This window comes from Amphiura filiformis, chromosome 8, assembly GCF_039555335.1.
Source record: "Amphiura filiformis chromosome 8, Afil_fr2py, whole genome shotgun sequence".
Taxonomy (NCBI): domain Eukaryota; kingdom Metazoa; phylum Echinodermata; class Ophiuroidea; order Amphilepidida; family Amphiuridae; genus Amphiura; species Amphiura filiformis.
Window position 1 is genome coordinate 54,601,093 of NC_092635.1, and position 20,398 is coordinate 54,621,490.

Consider the following 20,398-nt stretch of genomic DNA (forward strand, 5'->3'; position numbering starts at 1 on the left):
CAAGAATATTGAATTTAAGAACAAAAATGGATAACGTGCAACAATGGACTCATAATTACTTCAAAACCTTGATTTGTGAATGATGTGTGAACATTATAGAATGGGCCAAAAGTTCACGCAATGTAAATCTGTTACACGTTCAGCATCCTAATTGGGCTATTCCAGTTGAAATCCATATGCCCCCCTATGGAAGACATGGTCTTGATCTTCTACACAGGGAGTATGAATTTCAAAAGGGGTTACCTGAATGGGTGATTCCATGTGAAATCAACACCCACTGTGTAGAAGATTAAGATCATGTCTTCCATAGAGGGTGTATGGATTGTAACTGGAATAGCCCATTATATCTTTGGTGGTATTTTACACGTAGATGGTTCCTAAGGAGAGATATTTTCACAAATCATTCCAAGAGTCACTACCCCAACAGGAGCATAGCCAGAGGGAGCTGGGCGGCAAATTAAATCGGGGGCTACAGAAAATTTTTAAAGATAAAATTGGGATGGCAAGATTAGAAGTTCAAAAAATGGGACAAAAAATTTACAATTGGGGACAAAAAAATTGGCTCTGCTCCCTCACTAAAATCCTAGCTATACTGTACCCCCAAGCCAAATACCGTCGTCTGCTTCACATACTGTCATATCTCAAAAGGCTTCCTTGTGTGATTTTTATTATCATTGTAGTATTTCATCTTCTTAATTTATATATCAGAATGCTGTTTTCCCAGCTTCTTTCTTTTATGAGTGGACATGAGATAGTAATATTATCATAATGCTTAGATAGTAATATTATCATAATGCCTCAAAATAAATATAGTAAAGTTAATTTTTCAGTGTATCTCATCACAATTAGATGAAAATAATAATAATAAAAAACACACAAGGCAGCGTTTTGAGATGCAGCCCACAATACTCAGCTTCTTTGACATAAACACAAGTCAGCATTCTGTGGATATGACCTTGTACTAATAAGGCAATTTCTGACATTATCAAGCGTGTCTGGCTGGAAAATTGATTTTCTGAGTAAATTGCTGTCAAAATTAGTGTGCAATTGTTTTGTATTTCATCATTTTCAGTAGCAGCAGGAAAATTCTCATATCCAAAGAACTTGATTAAAATTAGGATGTCCTCTGCTAAAATGTAACATGAAAAAGCCAAATAAATGGTACAAGGAGTACTGAGTTTGCTTGAAATAAGACATATATCACTTAAGAAAGCAACATGGACATTGTTTAGCTGCAGAATTCTACTGATAATAAATTGCTTCTTTGCTGTCTTCAGTATAATATAGCAAAGGTTGTAATTTAAACAGATGCAGGATTATTTAATCCCAAACCTTTTTAATCATTTTATAGGAAATACCCCCCCAAAAAAAAAAAAGCAGTAAGTTTATAGCAGTAGCATGTTGCTATCTTCAGTAGACAGGAAATTTAAGCTTTTAACCATTCCTGGATGATTCACCCCTAAGGCTTTTAGTTCTGACAAATTACACAATTTTACCAAAACTGCAGAGAAATAGAGATAATAACTTCAGCTGCTAGCTGGCTGGATGGACAAATCTCAACTCATGGCCTGAAGATAAAAATGTACCATGAAATGTTTGCCTGAATGAACACTGCATGAAGCCTGCAACTGTCAAGGGTTTACATTTACAACATGTTGTGACTGCCAATATGCTACTTTGCATTATGTGGTTAGAGAAATTTGTAGATTGCTAACAATTTGTATTACAAACTTGTGATTTTGTTCCATTTTTGCAAAAATTTATGCTTTAAAAATAATGCTATTCATAGACATGGGTATTGTAAGTAGTACCTGGTTTCTACGCAGTGTTCAGGCTTGAGAATGATCATCAATGAAAAAACCTGAAAAGTTTGAAAAAGCCTGAAAAAGCGTATGAAATGAGGCTAAAAAAAAAGCAGGAAATCCTGCAAAAGCAGGAAAATTCTCATGCCTGAGTGTTGTTACAGATTTTTTTTCCAGAGGGGAAAGGGGGTGGCTGTATACATTGAGAAAATTTGACAATAATGGGTAAAAACAACTAAAAATCATAGTAGCAACCATCCAAGATGTTGTGTGGGAAGCTGCCTCCTTTGTCTCCATTTTAGTTTCTACACTTGCATCGAAGGGGCTCCCTAACACAAGAATAGTGAAATCGTTTTATCAAAGTGGGTGGGATAAAAAGGAACAAACCTGACAAATTCAAAATCAATGAATGTTCTTTTCATGAATGTTTACATTTATTTTCATCATTTTGTGACACTGACAGAATCAAGAAAAAAAATCATAAATTGGGAAAAATCAATTTGTACTAAGCAGGTTTTGTTTTTCAACTTTGTTCTTGTCAACAGCAAAAATATTGTCTTATCTAACAAAACTATAGCTTAGATATTGACAGAGGTTTGCATGAAATGTAGGCCGTTAAAAGAACATAGCAACAGATAAAACATAGCAATTGATTTCTGCCTTACATCTGACTTGTTATGATTGATCACGGCACATTATGAAAGTTGTCATGTCATGCTTGGTGTAGACTTATCTCACACAACAATTGATTATCATGGAAATATTAATAGTTGAACAGAAAGTCTGTTGAATATGAAAGTAGTAGGTGGGTTGCTACTGGCTACAAAATTTAGAGCGAAACCTGGGAAAATGTGTATAGTCGTGTTCACATTGTCGGACGTACGCCCGGCGGAACTTGATCGGCGTAAGTTGCTAGGAGTAGCAGTAGGTGCTGCCAGGAGTAGGTGCAGTGTGAACGATTGTCAGCGTAAGTTCCACCAGGCGTACGTCCAACGATTTACTCCTGACAAAAGTCAGGAGTAGCGAGCTGGGTGTAACCTCTGCCAGGCGTAAGTTGCAATGTGAACGCTGCTACTCCTGGCACCCGGTGTAAGTATGTCATTTTGTTAGTCGGAACTAAGAAATTACATATCGCGTGGTTGATAAAGGTCACAGAAACACCGGAAGTGGTAACCAATGTTTACGCCAACCAGAAGTGAATGCTTGGTGGAACTAATTGGCGTAGTGCTAGGAGTAGGCTAGGTGTGGACACGTGGTAGGAGTAGGGAAAATATTTGTGGAATTTTGATCAATGTTAGCGTAAGTTTACGACGGGTGTAACTCAAAATGTGAACACGACTTATGTTTTGTAGGCTATCAGGGTAGTAACTTTTTATATGATATAGATTAAAATTTGCATAAACAGTGTAAATTGCAATGTGTGATGTGATCAATCAAATGTGTCAAATGTTGGTAAAATTGATTTAAGCACAGCCTGAAGAAGAAGTGTACAATTTCTATTTATACTTTACTTTTTGCAGCAACACGTAAGCTATCGTGTCTCAGACACCGTATAGCTTGAATTTGATAGTGTTTCAGACATAGTGTTACCAGCAACAATATTCTTAAAGGATCATGCAGATGTTGGTGGATGTAGACTCACTTTCTTTTATACTTTTGTATTTGTATCTGTATTTTTTTTCTATAATGGTTGTATTACTTGTATATTTGGAAGCATGGAAACAATGTTTTCATGTTGAAATTGGGTATTCCAGTTGAAATACATATACCCCATATGGAAGACATAACCTTGATCTCCCACATAGTCGGTGCGGATTTCAAAATGGAGTCAATTCATTCAGGTAACTCCATTTGAACTTCATACTCCCTGTGTGGAAGATTATAAGGTCAAGTCTTCCATAGGGGTGTATGGATTTCAACTGGAATAGCCCAATAATGATATTGGGCTATTCCAGTTGGAATCCACACTACCCCTGTGGAAGATTTTAGAAATATCTTCCACAAGGGGAGTATGTGTTTCAAATGTAATTGGTCAGAGTAAATCATTTTGAAACCCATACTCCCCCTGGATTATGGCTTTACCTATATCTTCCACAACTGGAGTGAGTATTTCAAATTCAAGCTTCATGCATCGTGCAGATATGCACGCTTCCATTTGTTAATCTAATTGTTGTTTTTTCCAGCGTTTATTTAAGAAATTATCATGTGGACGCTCAATAAAGGCTTGTCCGTCCTTTTGCAGTGTCACTATATAGGCCAATATATAGTATGACATTTTTTTCTGTGCATTTTTCTGTTGCAACAGACATTGTGTTTTTAGTTCTCAGCAGCCATTTTTTGGTTATCAGCTCTGATTGGCCCTCACACGTATGTGGGGCTTATGTTATAGCCCAAATTGTTGCCTGTGATTTTGCCTGGTTGTTTGGCTGTCCATCCCTCCATCCATCTGGGCGGAAGCAAAACCATTAATCCACTCTGCAGTTTAAACACAATAACTGATCAACTTCAAACTTGGTATGATGATAGGATATGGTGGCCTGATGTGCTGTATAGTTTTGTGTCATGTTATTTGGATATTTATGAGCTCAGTGCATATTTTGCCTACATTTTCATTAATCCACTCTGCAGCTTAAACGCAATAACCGATCAACTTTAAACTTGATATTGTGATAGTATACGGTGGCCTGATGTACTGTGTCATGTTATTTGCATTTTTATGAATATTAATGAGCTTATTTGCATATTGCATATTATTTGTATTTACAAACCTTTATTTACACATCTTTGTGTGGGGCCACCTTAATTACGAACCGCGTAATTCTAGTTTTATATTATGTTGTTCTGATCTGGCAAATTACTATTAATCCCTTTAAGCATGAAATGCACAATTCTATGAAAATGACGCAATTTCATGCTCTACTATCTGCACAATTTATTGGTATTTGATGTAATAATTTCTTTATTAGTCAATCGATGGTGGTTGTGTGCATTGTATTCTATCTTAATGATAAGCAATTTGAGATTTAAAAATTAATTTCATTTGAACCATTGAAACAATCCAGTGCTTGTTTGTACTCATTTTAATGCATTTTCCCTGCTGATTCCAAATATGGTCATTCCAATGTACAATTCTGAAATTGTTGAATTTTGAAGAAAATTTGGAACTCGTCGTCTGCTGTGGGCACCGACATGGATGGGGTTACAATCGGGTTTACCTGGCAAACTAGTTATTGCAGGAAGTGTGAGGAGGATATTACAGAGAAATTTGAAGTTTGTACGACCCAGAAAATTATTCATAATTTGATGGTGGTATGACCCAGAAAGTAGTAAGAATTACTGATTGCTTAGCATGTGCACCATGACATGTATCTTTCAATATATTAGTTTCAATGTAGAGAATATACAGTGCGTCTATTCAATCATGATGGTTTTGTTTAAGGTGGGACAGGTGTAATTAGATGGGCCAAAATCATCATTTCATCACAAATTAGTTTTTGTCATTTTTAGACACATTAATGTATGTAGTTTTCATAACATCAAAAAAAAATCTGGAAAAAATTATACAAATTGTATAAAAAGCGTGCTAATTACAACAAGAATCTTATTAGTTTCTATGTTTACGAACCTGTTGCATGTCATTTTTTCACCAAAAGTCAACATTTGAAAAAATGCAGCTCCTAAAGTATACCTCCTATAGACCTGAAAGTTGGCATTTATGTTCTTTAGACCATTATCTAGTGCAAGAACCTAATTTGAAATGTTTCTTGGATATTGATAAAATCAGATGACCAAATATGCCAAAATTGGTACACACAAGATGTGATTTTATCCCAAAATCACCTCCTACCCCCTCTGATGTTACTGGAAATAGGCTCTTGCACTAGATCTTTGCAAGAGCTTTATTTTGACACCTCAAGTGTCTCAATAGGATAGTGAAACGGCTAATATTTTGTAATTAATATGCATAAAATTTGAATTGAACCTGTTTTTCTACATTTAATTCTATACCTGTTACAATGAATCATGTAAAGAGTTTCTATGATCTTTCTACACAAAAACGTGTCAATTACACCTGTCCCACCTTAAAGGAGACAGTTTTCATTATGAAGAGGCATGCAAACAAAATATAGTGAAAAAAGCCATTTTTCACATTAAATGTTTAATCCCTCTTTACTTTTTTTTCCTTATTTTTGATACATTCATTGGACTATTGCAGTTGAAATCCATACACCCCTATGGAAGACATGCCCTTAATCTTCCACACAGGGAGTGTAAATTTCAAATAAGCTTACCTGAATGGGTGACTCCATTTAAAAAATCTACACTCCCTGTGTGTCTCCTTATGGAAGATGTGACTTTAATCTTCCACACTGGGAGTGTGAATTTCAAATGAGGTTACCTTAACTGAATGGGTGATTCCATTTTAAATCTACACTCCCTGTGTGGGAGATTAACATCGTGTCCTCCATAGGAAGTGTATGAATTTCAACTGGAATAGGCCTTTAGTGAAGCTCAGAAATAAGAAACCTCTCCTTTTCAAATGCTTATGCAAACCTTATACAAGTGACATTATATGATGACCATTGTAAATTCGGTCAGTGTGGATATTTTGAGCCATTAAAGCCATCTCAAAAAGCCATGACTTGCCTTGAGTGTTTGCTGAAGTCCACAGTAGCTAAGAATCTAACTAGAAAATAAAGCACTGCAACAGTTACCATGGTTACGCGTTGGCACAACAACATTTGATCTGGATTCCTGTATTCCTACTAGGGGTGTTCAGATAGACAGGAATAATAACCCCATGAGAACTACCTACCTGGCGATTAGCCAAAATGAATATTGTGCCCAATTTTGAACCAATAGCTACCAATCAAGGAGGGTATTATAATAAAATCATCTGCAAGTGCAAGTTTGAACATAAATAGTTTAAAGCCTAGTCATAATTGGCAATTGAAATGGTCATTTCAAGTTACCAACCAATCAGAAATGCTGTTAGATAAACCAGTAGTGTCCAGGGGATTAAGGTGTCAACCACTCACCTGAAGATCTGACAGTGCATGGCAGCACCAGCAACTTGAATGGGGGAGCAAAGTGAAATTTTTGGTGGGAAATTGAACAATTTCTTAAACAATTTGTGATTTTTTAATCCCCAAATAAGGTGATTTTGGCCCAAAATGGTGGCCTTTCTGTAATTTTTTGTCCTGATGAGGGGGTGGGAGGTAAACTGGATGGGCAAAGACAAATTGTGGTTGACCTATGAGCAGCATAGCCAAACAAGATGTATTTGGTCCTCAAACACAGCTTTGTGGTTAGAGTTTGACTCTTTGTAACCCACAAGGAAAATAATTGAGAATCCTTGATCCGTGAGGGGGGGGCACTCGAATATGAAAGTGACATACCTGTGCCCACCAGCGTACGAAACTAGGGGTCTCTCTGTATAGAAATTTTCAGAAAAAAGGGGTCATTTCATGGACACATGACGTATGTCAATATATGGGAGTACCCCCCCCCCCCCGGCCTTGATCTAAGTAACCATTTACTACTTGGAGTATTGAAAAAGACATGCCAGAATCAACTCTTTAATCAAATTTGGAATGACCAAACTAGGTGCATGCAAGTGTTTACTTCAAGAATCATCCCCTTCAGCAGCAAGAGTAGATTTGGATTTATAAATTAGACAAGTCAATCATTCCAAAAGTAGTATGCATATCACATGCAAATATGATACAGATTCAATTGGTACAGACTTGATCTGCATTTGAACTGGATTGAAAGCATTGCATAGATAGCTCAGGAAAAACAGGTCGAGCGCAATACCATGTGTTAACATGACAAAGTTGCTATAGGAGATGTTTGATGCTATTTAAGCTTATTTAATGCATTGGAAACCCATTTGTTACATTTGAGCTTCAATTTGCGTGATTCAAGCAAGTTAGACCATTCAGCATGTCAAATTGGTGCATATCTTATTCTGTTTAAAGAAACACTGAGAATTTGTGTTCAAATATAGTTTGTCTCCTTGACTATTTTATAATAGTGACAATTTTTTTTGGTATATTTGTAATGTTTATACACATGTCCCAACTTACACCTGAATGGAATCAGCCAAATTTGTTGTCTTTGTTAGATCAACAGGAGCATTTTTGACATAATGTTGTATTTAGACACCAAGTCCCATGTATTATACATAATTTACATAGAACTCCTATGTTAAACATCCAAAATAGCCACTGGGATTTCTTTCACTGTGTCAGGAAAACTTTTCTGACAGTGACAGTTATTACTAATATTCTTAATAAAAATTTATGGAAATTGTACATTATGGCTTTAAGTCTCAGCATATGAAATTGTCCATAAAACTGTACTTTTTCCATTAACTTCTGCTTGCACGCATAAATTCAGCACAGTTTCACCTCAGCAATATGAAATTGTCCATAAAACTCTTAAGTTCAAATGTACTTTTTCTATTGACATCTGCATGTAAATTCAGCACAGTTTCGTCTCAACAATATGAAATTGTCCATAAAACGCTAAGTTCATTGTACTTTTTTCATTGACATCTGTTTACACTCATAAATTCAGCACAGTTTCTGAACGTGACTGCGTAGATTGCAGCATCTTGTTTTGTTCAAAATTTGTATTGATTCTTAGTTTTCTGATTTCAACCAAAACTAGTTGGATACGTAAAAAGTGTTAAATCTCTAGCATGTCCCTTAAGGCGATATCACGTAAATATACGGATGTTTACTTCAAGTCACACTCAATGTGTACATCAACAACAGTAAGGTAACCAGACCTTTGAAATTGAAGGGGGGGGGGGCAGGCAGGGAGAGATATCATGTATATGAGGAGGCCCCATACTGCTTTACCAAATCATTTTGAGGTCATGAGGTAGTGACTAAGGTCTTGAGTGAGGGCTGACTGCCAAATGTTTTTGTGAGGGCTTACCACGGCCAATTTTTTTTTATAGTTTCACCCGTTGCGTTGCTCTTATAACTCTCAAAAATTGCTTGTCTCTTTTAACCATCCGACTTTTAACGCTGCATTGGCTATTCCAAAATATATACCCATAGACCCCTATGACATGACAGGCAGTATGAACTTCAAACAGGGTTACCTGAATGGGTGGGTCCATTTGAAATCTATACCCCTGTGTTAAGGTCATGTCCTCTATAGGGTGCATCACAGAATTCAGAATTAAAACCAGAGAACCCAGACTTGACCGCCATCTTGATATACACATGGAGCAAAAATCAGGGGCATTTGGTTTCGCTCGGAATGCGCATTGGTCTTCACTGAAAACCCACCCATCGATATACCAAAATCACTGAAAAGGTACCCCAAAACTGTGGCACATCCCCGTATACCTTCAACCATGACCCCCGGGATTGTTTTCTTTCATTCTGCACACTGTCAACAAGGACCCAAATACCCCAATTTTCCCCCATAGCTGATGGCGCTATTGTATGTGGTGGTATAGGGAGTCCAGGTTCTCTGGTTTTAAAACTGTGGGGTGTATAGATTTCAAGTGTAATAGCCCTATAGGATGATGAAGCTTGTGTTTATTTGCCCGCATTATGTGCTGTGTCCTATTACTCTTATTTTGTTAAGACCGCAATTCTGTTGCAATGAACTGAAATTCAAATTTTGACATTTAGTTACAAACGTGGGTGTTCATGCACAGCTGTAAATGGTAACTTTGTTAACGATATAATAAATACAAACCTAGACATCGTGTAAAACTTGCATGCAATCAATATTGTACTGGATAAGGCTACTTGAAAACTAGCTGAGTTTCTCTAGCCTTCTCCACTACGTATGAAGGCTAGAGCAGTGATACATTGACAAATCTAGGGTTTCACCCAAACTTTTGGGCAGCAATAAGACCCAAGAAGAAAGCTTAATAACTTACTAACTATGATATCTACTCCACTGTTATTTTGGTATGAATCGATTCCATAAATTACCGAGATAAATATTTCATGATTGATTTTTAAAATTTCACATATTTTCCATGTTGTTGGGGTTTCTATAATACACAAAGTTCGAATTTTTGTTGGGAATGTTTCTTTTTTATTATTTTGCGATAATGAAAGATCGAAAATGTGCCAAATTATATTTGTATTGCAGTATAGAGTGTGTACTTTAAGATTTTACCATTCCAGATTTATATTTGAAAGATACAGTAATAGAAACATTGATTAAAAAGTGCAATAGTGGGGACTCCAAAAACCCTGCATTTTCATGTGTGTATCTTTTTGTGGCGCCCTCTACGGAGGGGCCACATATAGGCATCACTTTGTGAAAGGCTTCTAATTTCACTCTTGCTAGATTTACTCCTTAATTGTTTTGCTAAAATTATGCCCAGCTCAGAAATAAAACCACAATATGCTAGGATTTTATTTTATTATTGTTTTCTGATATGCACGGGATAAAATGATGTGTGTATATTCTTTGTTTAAAATAAAAAATTAATGGACTTATAAAAACACCAAATAACCCGTGACCTTTGTATGGTTTAAACCAGTTTACCGCCTCTTAGAACCCGATAGACGGTGACATTTGACCATTCTAATTATGTATGTTTTGAACATGTTTGCACATGAACTAGTTGTTTACAGTGTGAAGAATCTACAACATGCTCATCTATCAGGGCACAGTTCTTTAACCCCAATACATTTGTGCATTCATTGAATGACCTTTGAAAATGTACAAAAACTCATACTTTGCAAATTAAGGTCAAATTTTGCACTATGATTGTTTAATTAAGGTTATTGATATTATAGTGATTGCACACAGTGCACCTAATCCTTAAACCAACACCAATTAATTATAGTTGACCAACACAACCACTGACCAAACATGAAATCACTAATGGTTTATGTGCTTGAATACAGCTCAGTATCTTTGTGGTGACTATCTCTGATAAAAAACAAAACATTAATTAACGAAAATCAATCCTGGTCAGCAGAGAAAGGAATAAATTTGGAAGACATGACTGTGTTGAAGGTCAGAAGTTTATTTGCAAAATAATATTTATTGTAATATGCTTAACTGCTGGGAAGGGTTCCTAGCAATGTAAAGTGAAAGAAACCCCAATGGCTATTTTGTCTGTTTAAAATAGAGTTCTATGGCCGACTTAAAGTCATAATTATGACGTAATTTTGTTATTTATTAATTAATTTTTAACAGAATTAATAACATAAAAATGGGCTGTGCCCGTTTCATGAAGAATAACGATCGATCTTACCCTTGATTTAACAGGCCTGTCAATTTCTTGGTATTGTTTGATATGAAAGGAGGGTATGATTGTTTTGTATTAGTTTAAGTATTTCCTAGCCTCTCTTAGCCACATGGTTGGCTACAAAAGACACAGAGTAGCCTATACCTTATAAACTGGCATGAGTGCGCCGACCCCAAGTTTTCAACATTTCAGGATTGTTTCTGGACGGAGGTCGGGTGAAAAACGAAATTACGTTTACATGACTTTGTCGTGTGACAAGAATGAGTGTATAGATGACTAGGGGAAGCTTACTTATTTGTGTCTTCTAGTTATCCATCATATACCCTAGGCCCTGATAACGAAATTCAACAATATTCAATATCCAAATCAATATCCTTACTACAACGGCCCCCAAAACAGAACTCCCACCCCACATAATCGCAGAATTGACACTAAAGCTTCATTCCATGAAGCATTTCTCTCAGATTTGATCATCTTCTACTCTTCCCAAAAAAATCATTATAATACCAAATCTAATCACCATGGAATTCACCATATCCCGTCCAGCTCACATTGGGCGCCACATTCCTTTTTTAAAGGAATTTTTATTTTCAGTTGTTTTGTGTGCCAGACGCGATCTCGTTTAGTTTAATTGTAACACTTTGAGTTGGTTAACTGGTCACTCTTTCTTATATAATATAGACAATTTATTTACTTAATTCTTTTAGCTTGCAATCGTTCCGCATTGTGTCTATTTGTTCAGGATACATAACCCCCATAAAATCTACTTTACTGTTTGAATTTGTTGGTCAATACTTATTTTAATACCAATATTCATTAGTGTGTCAAAAGGCAAATAATAATATTCATTGGACTTCTTGAATTTGATGGTTAGGATGTTTTTTTAAATACTAATGAATATTGACATTTACCTTTTGAAATACTAATAAAAATTGGTATCGGGGGACTGATGTGTATTTCTCATTACTCAAATTTAACACTCTTCACGCAGGTGTCGAATGCAGACGACATGTTTCAAAAAAAAATTTAAAAATTCAAAAATTTCAGAAATGTAAATTTTCATGACCATATTTGGAATCAGTATGAAAATGCATTAAAATGAGTACAAACAAGCCTAGTATTGGTTCAGTAGTTCTTAAGATAGTTCTTGATATTTTGAGAAAATATTTCAATACTTCAACTTTTTCCGTTATAAAGCGCATGGCTAGCATGCAGAGCATTAAAAGGTGTAGGTAATAATATGCCTTTAATTGGTTCAGCTATTCCAGTTGTAATCCACACCCCCTATGGAAGATATGACCTTAATCTTCCACACAAGGAGTGTGAATTTCAAATGGGGTAACCTGAATGGGTGACTCCATTTAAAATCTACACCCCCTGTCTTTTTCTCAAACTTTTATCCAAAACCAAAAATATTTGAGCCTTGTTACTATTGGAAAATCAACTTTATGGACAAAACGATTAAACATTTTTTTGTAGGACTCTGAACTTTGAAAGCCATATCAGAAATGCTATGGTATTGATATACTAATATTATGCAAAAAAAAACCCATAATTTCTCACTGATCACCGCTATCATGGCATTTAATGTGTAGATATTATACATACATAGATGCTTAAAAGCTTACATGATATACTCTTTCTACCCACCTTTTTAGTTTGACTTGTAAATGTAATCTGTTGAGGCATGAAGCTAATATGGGATCAATTTATTGGACTGAGAACTTGAGAAGTGTTTTTGTATCATTATTATTCTGAATAGAAGATGATAAGTGGAGCAAAAACACTGTTTGCATGCATGATAAATTTTAAAGGACAAATTATCTGTTTTTCTTCTCATCAACTTGCTGTTGATGTCACATCCTAGTTTAGCTCAAGTTGAAACTGTATAAAGTATTACTATACCAAGTAGCAAGTCATGCTGCAAACCTTGAGAATAAATAAACACCTCAAAAGAAGTAAGTCCCCCTCTGACCATGTCGTCATAACATCGTAAGGTTTCGTTTTGTACCAACAAAACTAACTTTGAAATAATTATATGACTGTTTACTAAGTGCTGTGTGAAAATGAGAGATTTCCATGACTTCAGGGCTGAATGAGCCTAAATTGAAGACAAAACTGCCCTTTCCAAAAGTCACAAAGTAGGCCTATGCTTGTTAACTGCAAGGCGATTGGGACAAGGAATGGAACTGGCCATCTTACAACTCACTGTGCTGAACTCTGCACCAAGGGGATTTGCATGGCTGAATGATCAAGAATCGATACACATTACAGTAAATGTTCACTTGGTGAGGATTTTAAACTGCACTCAAACACATGGGGTTTTCCATTAGTAACAAGCCATGAATCAACTTTTCTGACAAGCATAGGCCTACTTTGTGACTTTTGAAAAGGGCACTTTTTGCCTTCAATTTAGGCTCATTCAGCCCTGAAGTCATTAAAATCTCTCATTTTCACACAGCACTTAGTAAACAGTCATATAATTATTTCAAAGTTAGTTTTGTTGGTACAAAACGAAACCTTACGATGTTATGACGACATGTTCAGAGGGGGACTTATTTCTTTTGAGGTGTTTATATGATTTCAAGTTACTCAGTTGTAGGGGTACTTTGGTGTGTGATGATGTGAGTGGGAAGCCCACCTTGGTCTGGGGCGGACATTTTATAAATGAATTTAAAAGCCAGCAACGACACTACTTGCATTACATTCCAGATGTTAAATCTACATCATATGCAAAAGTTTAGGAAAAATTAATATGTCGGTTTTATTTTAGGGCCATTTTTCTATAACTGGTCTTTACATGTAGCCCTATGGAGAGAGTGCCAGTTGAGGGCGCTATAACCCATTTTGTAACAAAAATGTGATTTTTTTTTTTTTTTAATGACCCGTGCTAATTTTCTAAAAATTTTCGTAGTATGTAGTATGAACATGTAGAAATATAATCAAGTAGTTGCCCTACCTGCTCTTCTCCGAAAAAATAAAATGTCCTATACCTCAATGATAATGAAACCTAGATCTGTTGGGCTATTCCATACACTCCTATGGAAAACAAAATCTTAACCTCCCACACAGGGGGTGTGTTGATTTCAAATGGAGTCATCCATTCAAGTAACCCCATTTGAAATCCACACACCCTGTGTGGAAGATTAAGATCATGTCTTCTGGGGTGTATGGATTTCAATTGGAATAGCCCAAATGTAGGATAATTGTGTGTAAAAAAAATTGAAATTCTCTTTGACAAAGAAAAGTGTTCTGCTAAATGGTCCAGTTTACACCTGATCCTGGCTGTGATGGTATCACTAGATGTTTGCAAATTAGGGTACTGCATTTGTATAGAACTGCATCCCTTGATGATGCAATAGGTGTACAAGTTGGTGTTATAACTTGACCACAGGCTTCCCTGTGCCACTTCACTTTCAGGCATGGAAATTTTCAGCATTTTGGCTGATTTCAGCATTTTTGGTTATTGTTTTCAGTGTTTTTCAACCTATTTCTGAATTAAATTCACAGAAAATGGTCAAAAACATGGATTTCAGTAGCTTTTTTCAAGACCAGTTTTCATGCCTGCACCTTATGAAGTGAATAGGTCAGCATTAGTTTAGGGAAGTGCTCTGAATTTTCAATTATAATTTGGTGCCATCAAATACAAAAGGTTGGCACTCAGGTCATAAACTGTGCTGTGTCTTCTAATTGAGAGACAAGCAAAGTACCTATTAGGCTATTCTAGTTGAAATCCCTACACCCTCTATTTACGACATGACCTTAATCTTCTACACAGGGAGTGAGAATTTCAAATTGGATTACCAAAATGGGTGACTCAATTTGAAATTCACACCCCCTGTGTGAGAGATTAAGGTCATGCATTCCATAGGGGGTGTATGGATTTCAACTGGACCAGCCAGTGGTGCATTACGTAGATGACGTCATGTATGTGAAGTACACTCAGGGATGAGGCAAACCTCTTATGGAAATGAGCAAGTTGATGTAACAATTACTGCAAGAAAGATTGACGTAATAAGAAGGCTACATCAACAATACCTGCTTGTCTGTGTACGAGTATTAATGTAAAAGGGAATTCCCTATTAAGTCACTGGAAAGATAGTTCAAGAGTTCTTGCGTGTGCATGGGGAATCCTTCCTTAAGTATAAATGCTTACAGAATTATTCAATAGATGCTTGGACTATCTGAGACTGTCAGTGAAATCTACAAAAGTATAAAATATTTGAAATTGGTAGGAGTTAAACTTAAAAAGTGACAATACTCTCTAAATGTGAAAGAGTGAAAAACAGCTCAAAAGAGTGGTTTTTCCACTCCTCCTTGGAGCTGTATGAGTGACCACTCCTTTTAGAGTGAAATTCACTCTGCAAAAAGAGTGAGGAAATTCACTCGAAAAAAAAGAGTGAATAAAATCACTCTTTAGGGAGAGTGAATTTCACTCCAAAAGGAGTGGTCACTCATACAGCTCCAAAGAGCAGTGGAAAAACCACTCTTTTTGAGTTAATAGCTCTGAAATAAAGAAGTGAATGAGACTGACAAAAAATAATCACAGAAATAGGCACAAAATGTTCATTCATTCATGTATTTTTGTGAGCAAAGAAATTACAACACAATAAGTATTTTTACATGTTAATTAAGATTAAAATGGTAATTTTGGCATGCTTAAAAGCTTAGAGACGTAGGAATCTAGGCCTAGCATCACACATGCAGGTAGACTGGTCAGACATAGAGGCCTATAGTCCTCTGTGACTTTTGGCATCACACATGCAGATATAACATGCTGCAGTATATAAACATGATAAATTAGAGACTGGTCAGAGATAACATGCCTATGCTTTGGCCTGGCCCTATGGCCTAAGCCTAGCTAGGTATGGCCTGGCCTTGCTGCATGTGATCCTGTGGCTACTGGTATGTATAGCATGACTAGCGCATCGGACTCGGAGATGTGATCGGGTACATACTAACAATAAAAAAGGCTGACGCAGTAGGCCTATAACAAACATTACAATTATTACACAAGTACACTCAATCATTTACAGGTTTATGAAGTAATACATGTACCAGGTATGCATAGCACTCCATGAGTGTGCCACCGTAATGCCGGACCGACAATGTGAATCAATGTGTTCAACAAATGAAGAAGCTTCATGGGTACAATTATCACCTTTGAGACAGTAACATCAGATTTTAGTTGTCGATTACAATCTGCAATGATTCAACATATAAATAAAATAGTTCAAAGTATACTTACCGATTTAAAATATTGGCTATTTCTTCGCCAAACTGCCTCGCCCATTCCTGACTACTGACAACTCCACCGCCATTGCTGCAACGATTAATTCGCCGAATGAATAATAAAAATTCTTTCGTGCGAAAATCCGGCTTTCTGATTGGCTGTACTAACTGTGGATTCACTCCGCAAAGAGTGATTCTGATTTCACTCTGAAATTGAGCGGTAATTTTGGATCACTCTGTAAGGAGTGAATCTAGATTGACCGAGTAGAAGCTTTTTTTCACTCTAAAAGAACGACTAACCACTCAAATAGAGTGAGAATGAAATCACTCCAAGTTCCGAGTGAAATTTTCACTCTTTTACATTTAGAGAGTATGTATATAGAATTGTCATTGGGCATTTTTTTCAAAGGAAAAATAGGGAAAAACGGCTAGCTATATGATTCAATTGGGTGTTTCAGCCTAGTGTTGCATTTAAAGTGTCCGTATATGAGACACCTCCATACACCCCTTATGTGTTTTATATATCCCACTGAGATCTACTGCCCATTACGGTACCTCTGATTGGTCAATAATATAATAAATCATGAGTGACCAATCAGTACAGAACTTTTAGCTTTCAACTATTTTAAACTTTTAGTCTCTCCATGCTGGTGTCGACTGCTGACAACAAGTTTCATTTTTTTTTACATTAAAAAATGTCAGCAGAATTGTACGTTTATACAACCATATTTGGAATCAGCGTGAAAAATGCATTAAAATGAGTACAAACAAGCCTAGTATTGGTTCAGTGGTCATTAAGATGGCTCTTGAAATTTTGAGAAAATGTTTCAAAACTTTTTTTGTTGAAGCCTTTAGCTAGCACACATTGTCCTATGGACGCAATAATTAGACCAAACACAATTACTGCCGGTAGCTGGATCTTTACCATCCGAATCTGTTATTTCCCTTTGATTTACACAGTTGATCAAGAGTCAACTGTGTGCACAATTTTACAGGACTGAACAAGCCTGGAAACAAGCAGGCGCCGAGCGATTTTTACCCTACGGTTACTGAGTTTTAACGCCTGGATCCAACCAAAATTACACGCCCAGGCGCCAGAGAAAATCTGTATTTTGCGCCGGTATCAGTGCTCAGGAAATGGCCCAGTAAAACTTCGTCAGGCAAGTTCATTTCGCTCAAAATATTGGCCATTTCAATGTATTTTCAACAAAATGCAGTGCCAAATCTTATCTTTTACCTAATATTTCACCAATTTTCCTTGATATTTGCCTTCAGGGCTCATAATTTTGGCAGTATTTTGCCTTGTTTTCAGGTTAGGTGATCACCACGATCGCTAAACATGAAGGCTGGCCATCTTGAATTTTAGCGACATTGTTTCTAGATATTTAAAATTTTCCTAAAATCACGAAATAAAAGGCCAAATTGAATAAAATAAAAAAATGAATTAAAAAAAAATGAATAAAATAAAATAAAATAAAATAAAATAATAAAATAAAATAAAATAAAATAAAATTAAATTAAATTAAATTAAATTAAATTAAATTAAATTAAATTAAATAAAATTAAATATAAATAAAATTAAATTAAATTAAATTAAATATAAATTTAAAATAAAATAAAATAAAATAAAATAAAATAAAATATAAAAAATAATTTTAAAAAATAAAAAAAATAATAAAATAAGACTCAACTGGTCTGTTCAGATATAATAACATTCATTGTACAACTTGTTATTTGTTAACTTGTGACAATAATTAATAATATAATAAGTTAAATAACAAATAACATGGATCTAAAAGTCTCAGGTGAGCATCGAAAGCTGTAGAAATAACAAAAATAAGCATTTTGATACTTTAAGAAAAATGACTCCTGGCTCTTTAAAAATGGCTCCTGGTTCACTAGAAAATTACAGGACCAGGAGCCGCTTTTCCAAATGTTTGGCTCCTGGTTCAGACCGACTTATTTCCAGGCCTGGGACTGAAAAACCCAGGACCCTGGGATTTATTACTCCAATGACAATTTTGGTTTTGATTGAAGTTTGCTCAATCAAAACCCGAATATTAAACTCTTTTCTGCTGTACTGACTATCATCACATCTCTGATTGGCTCAATACTAATCATTTCTTGTATACATTCTGTTTTCCACAGATTACCGTTTCCATGGCTACTGTACAGTATCATCTATTTTGGCGAGAATGTGTCGGTTAAAAGCAAAGGTCTATTCTGTTCCATCATTCTCCTGTTTGCAATGCTTCTCATCGTCATCGTCACCATCGCTGCGTGTCGTTGGAAGATGACCAAATCTATGGGATTCTGCATGTTCATTCTCTATGGTGTATTTGTCACTTTAGCCATTTTACTAGAATATGAATACATCCCGTGTCCTTTTAAAGACTAGAATTTTGAAGTAAGCGGGCACGTCATTACAAAGTAATACGGTGATTGTTGGTTTCAAGGATGGTGAATTGAAATGAATATTTTAACCCCCTGAGCACTACCTGCTGATCTAACATTGCCTCTGATTGGTCAATTACATGATATCTTCATTTTAATCACCAATCAGAATGGAGCTTTGCAAATAATTCATCCCAATTTTTTAACGTGGTGAAATTATTGTAACAATATTGCTGATTGGTCCAATTGATAATGAAAATTTCTTTTCGACCAATAGGCAGGTAGTTCTCATGGGGTTAAAGAAGGGTTTTGATATGTTTGCAGTGAAGTTGTGCTGGGTAGCAGTCATTAGGGTCTTAGCTAGTATTCTACAAGTGCCTGTCATTTTCACTAAACCGGCCTGTCCAAAATTTGACCCTCAAAACACAAACTAGACCTCTGTCCCTTCTTGGGGTTCAAATAGTCAGTTCAAATAGCTATAGCCTTGATATGTTATTAGTCTGGTCTTGTTTTGAGTTCACAGAACTTATTCAAGCATTACTTTTAGAATATAGCATATATCACAGGCATTAATTTTGCTTGTCCCAGGAGCAAATTGCCTGTCTAAAACGACAGGTGGTTCATCCTGCAGTACCATCTGGCTGTTGGAAATATTTGCTTTATTAATTGTTTACTTAATCACAGATATTGGAACAATTTTTTTTGTTAACTTAATCAAACAGTGTGTTATTGTTGGCATTCGTGTGAGAACTGGAAAAAGGTGATTTTTGTGTTCCAATATCTGTGAGTTAATGAACATTTATCAAACAAATTCATAAAATCGCATCAAATGAAGTTAAGCCAGTGAGATTATTTAGCACAACTTTTATGAAAACATACAAGATTCCCCTTAAAATATTCTTACTGTATCTTCTTTGCTATTTCTAGGAATATAGTTCAATACATCCATTATACTATTAACAACTAGTAATGACAATAATGAAAATGTGATTTCTCATTACGTTTAGTAGATGGTGGAGTATTTTGTGTTCTTCCATGTTAAATATCAACAATAGGGGGACAATTCAGGCAGTACATTTGCTACATCCCGTGTTTTCTGTTGTCTGATTATAATACCTGGGATGATTTAGGGAATTTGATTCTTTGACAACAGTTTTTGATCAAATTGGGGAGTGAACAAAAACAAGCAAACCAGAGATTGCTTAAAAGAGTATTTTATAATGATATACTTGAATGGACTGTTGGATTATTTTTTTAGAAATAGCGATATATCAGTGTGTTTCTTTACTTATAATATGCACAGAGAAAGTCTCTTTAAAAGCCTTTGTTCAGGGTATATATTTATAAATTAATAATAACATATTTTTTATTTGATATGTATGGATATATATATGTTCACTTAATAATTAATATGTATATAAAATGATGTAATAGATATTGACAAATCACATTTCAAATTCTTCTTGTTGTTTCTTGATATTAAAAAAGGTTACTTATAAATAATAATGCTTGAAACAATGTAATTATTATTTTTTCCAAATATGACTTTTTTATAGTAGAAAAAACAGAATAAAGTTAAGAAAATAGGGTTGTTCAGTATTTTGATGCCCGCACAGTTCAAGTTTTAATTTTATAAGTTCTGTTTTTGAATGTTATTATTATGACCTAAAGATCGGTGTGCTTTTGAATTAGAATGAGCAGATTTGCATGTGTATCTTTTTGCTGC

General features: G+C 35.4%; 1 protein-coding gene across 1 annotated transcript in view; it reads left to right on the forward strand.

The window, feature by feature from the left end:
- LOC140159223 (sodium/potassium/calcium exchanger 2-like) overlaps positions 1-20,108 on the forward strand; it is a 124,011-nt gene extending 103,903 nt beyond the window's left edge. Inside the window, exon 5 of the mRNA XM_072182630.1 lies at positions 18,427-20,108. Coding sequence (XP_072038731.1) covers positions 18,427-18,676 — 250 coding nt within the window. The 3' untranslated portion in view covers positions 18,677-20,108. The remainder of the gene's footprint in view (positions 1-18,426) is intronic.
- The last annotated feature ends 290 nt before the right edge of the window (positions 20,109-20,398 follow it).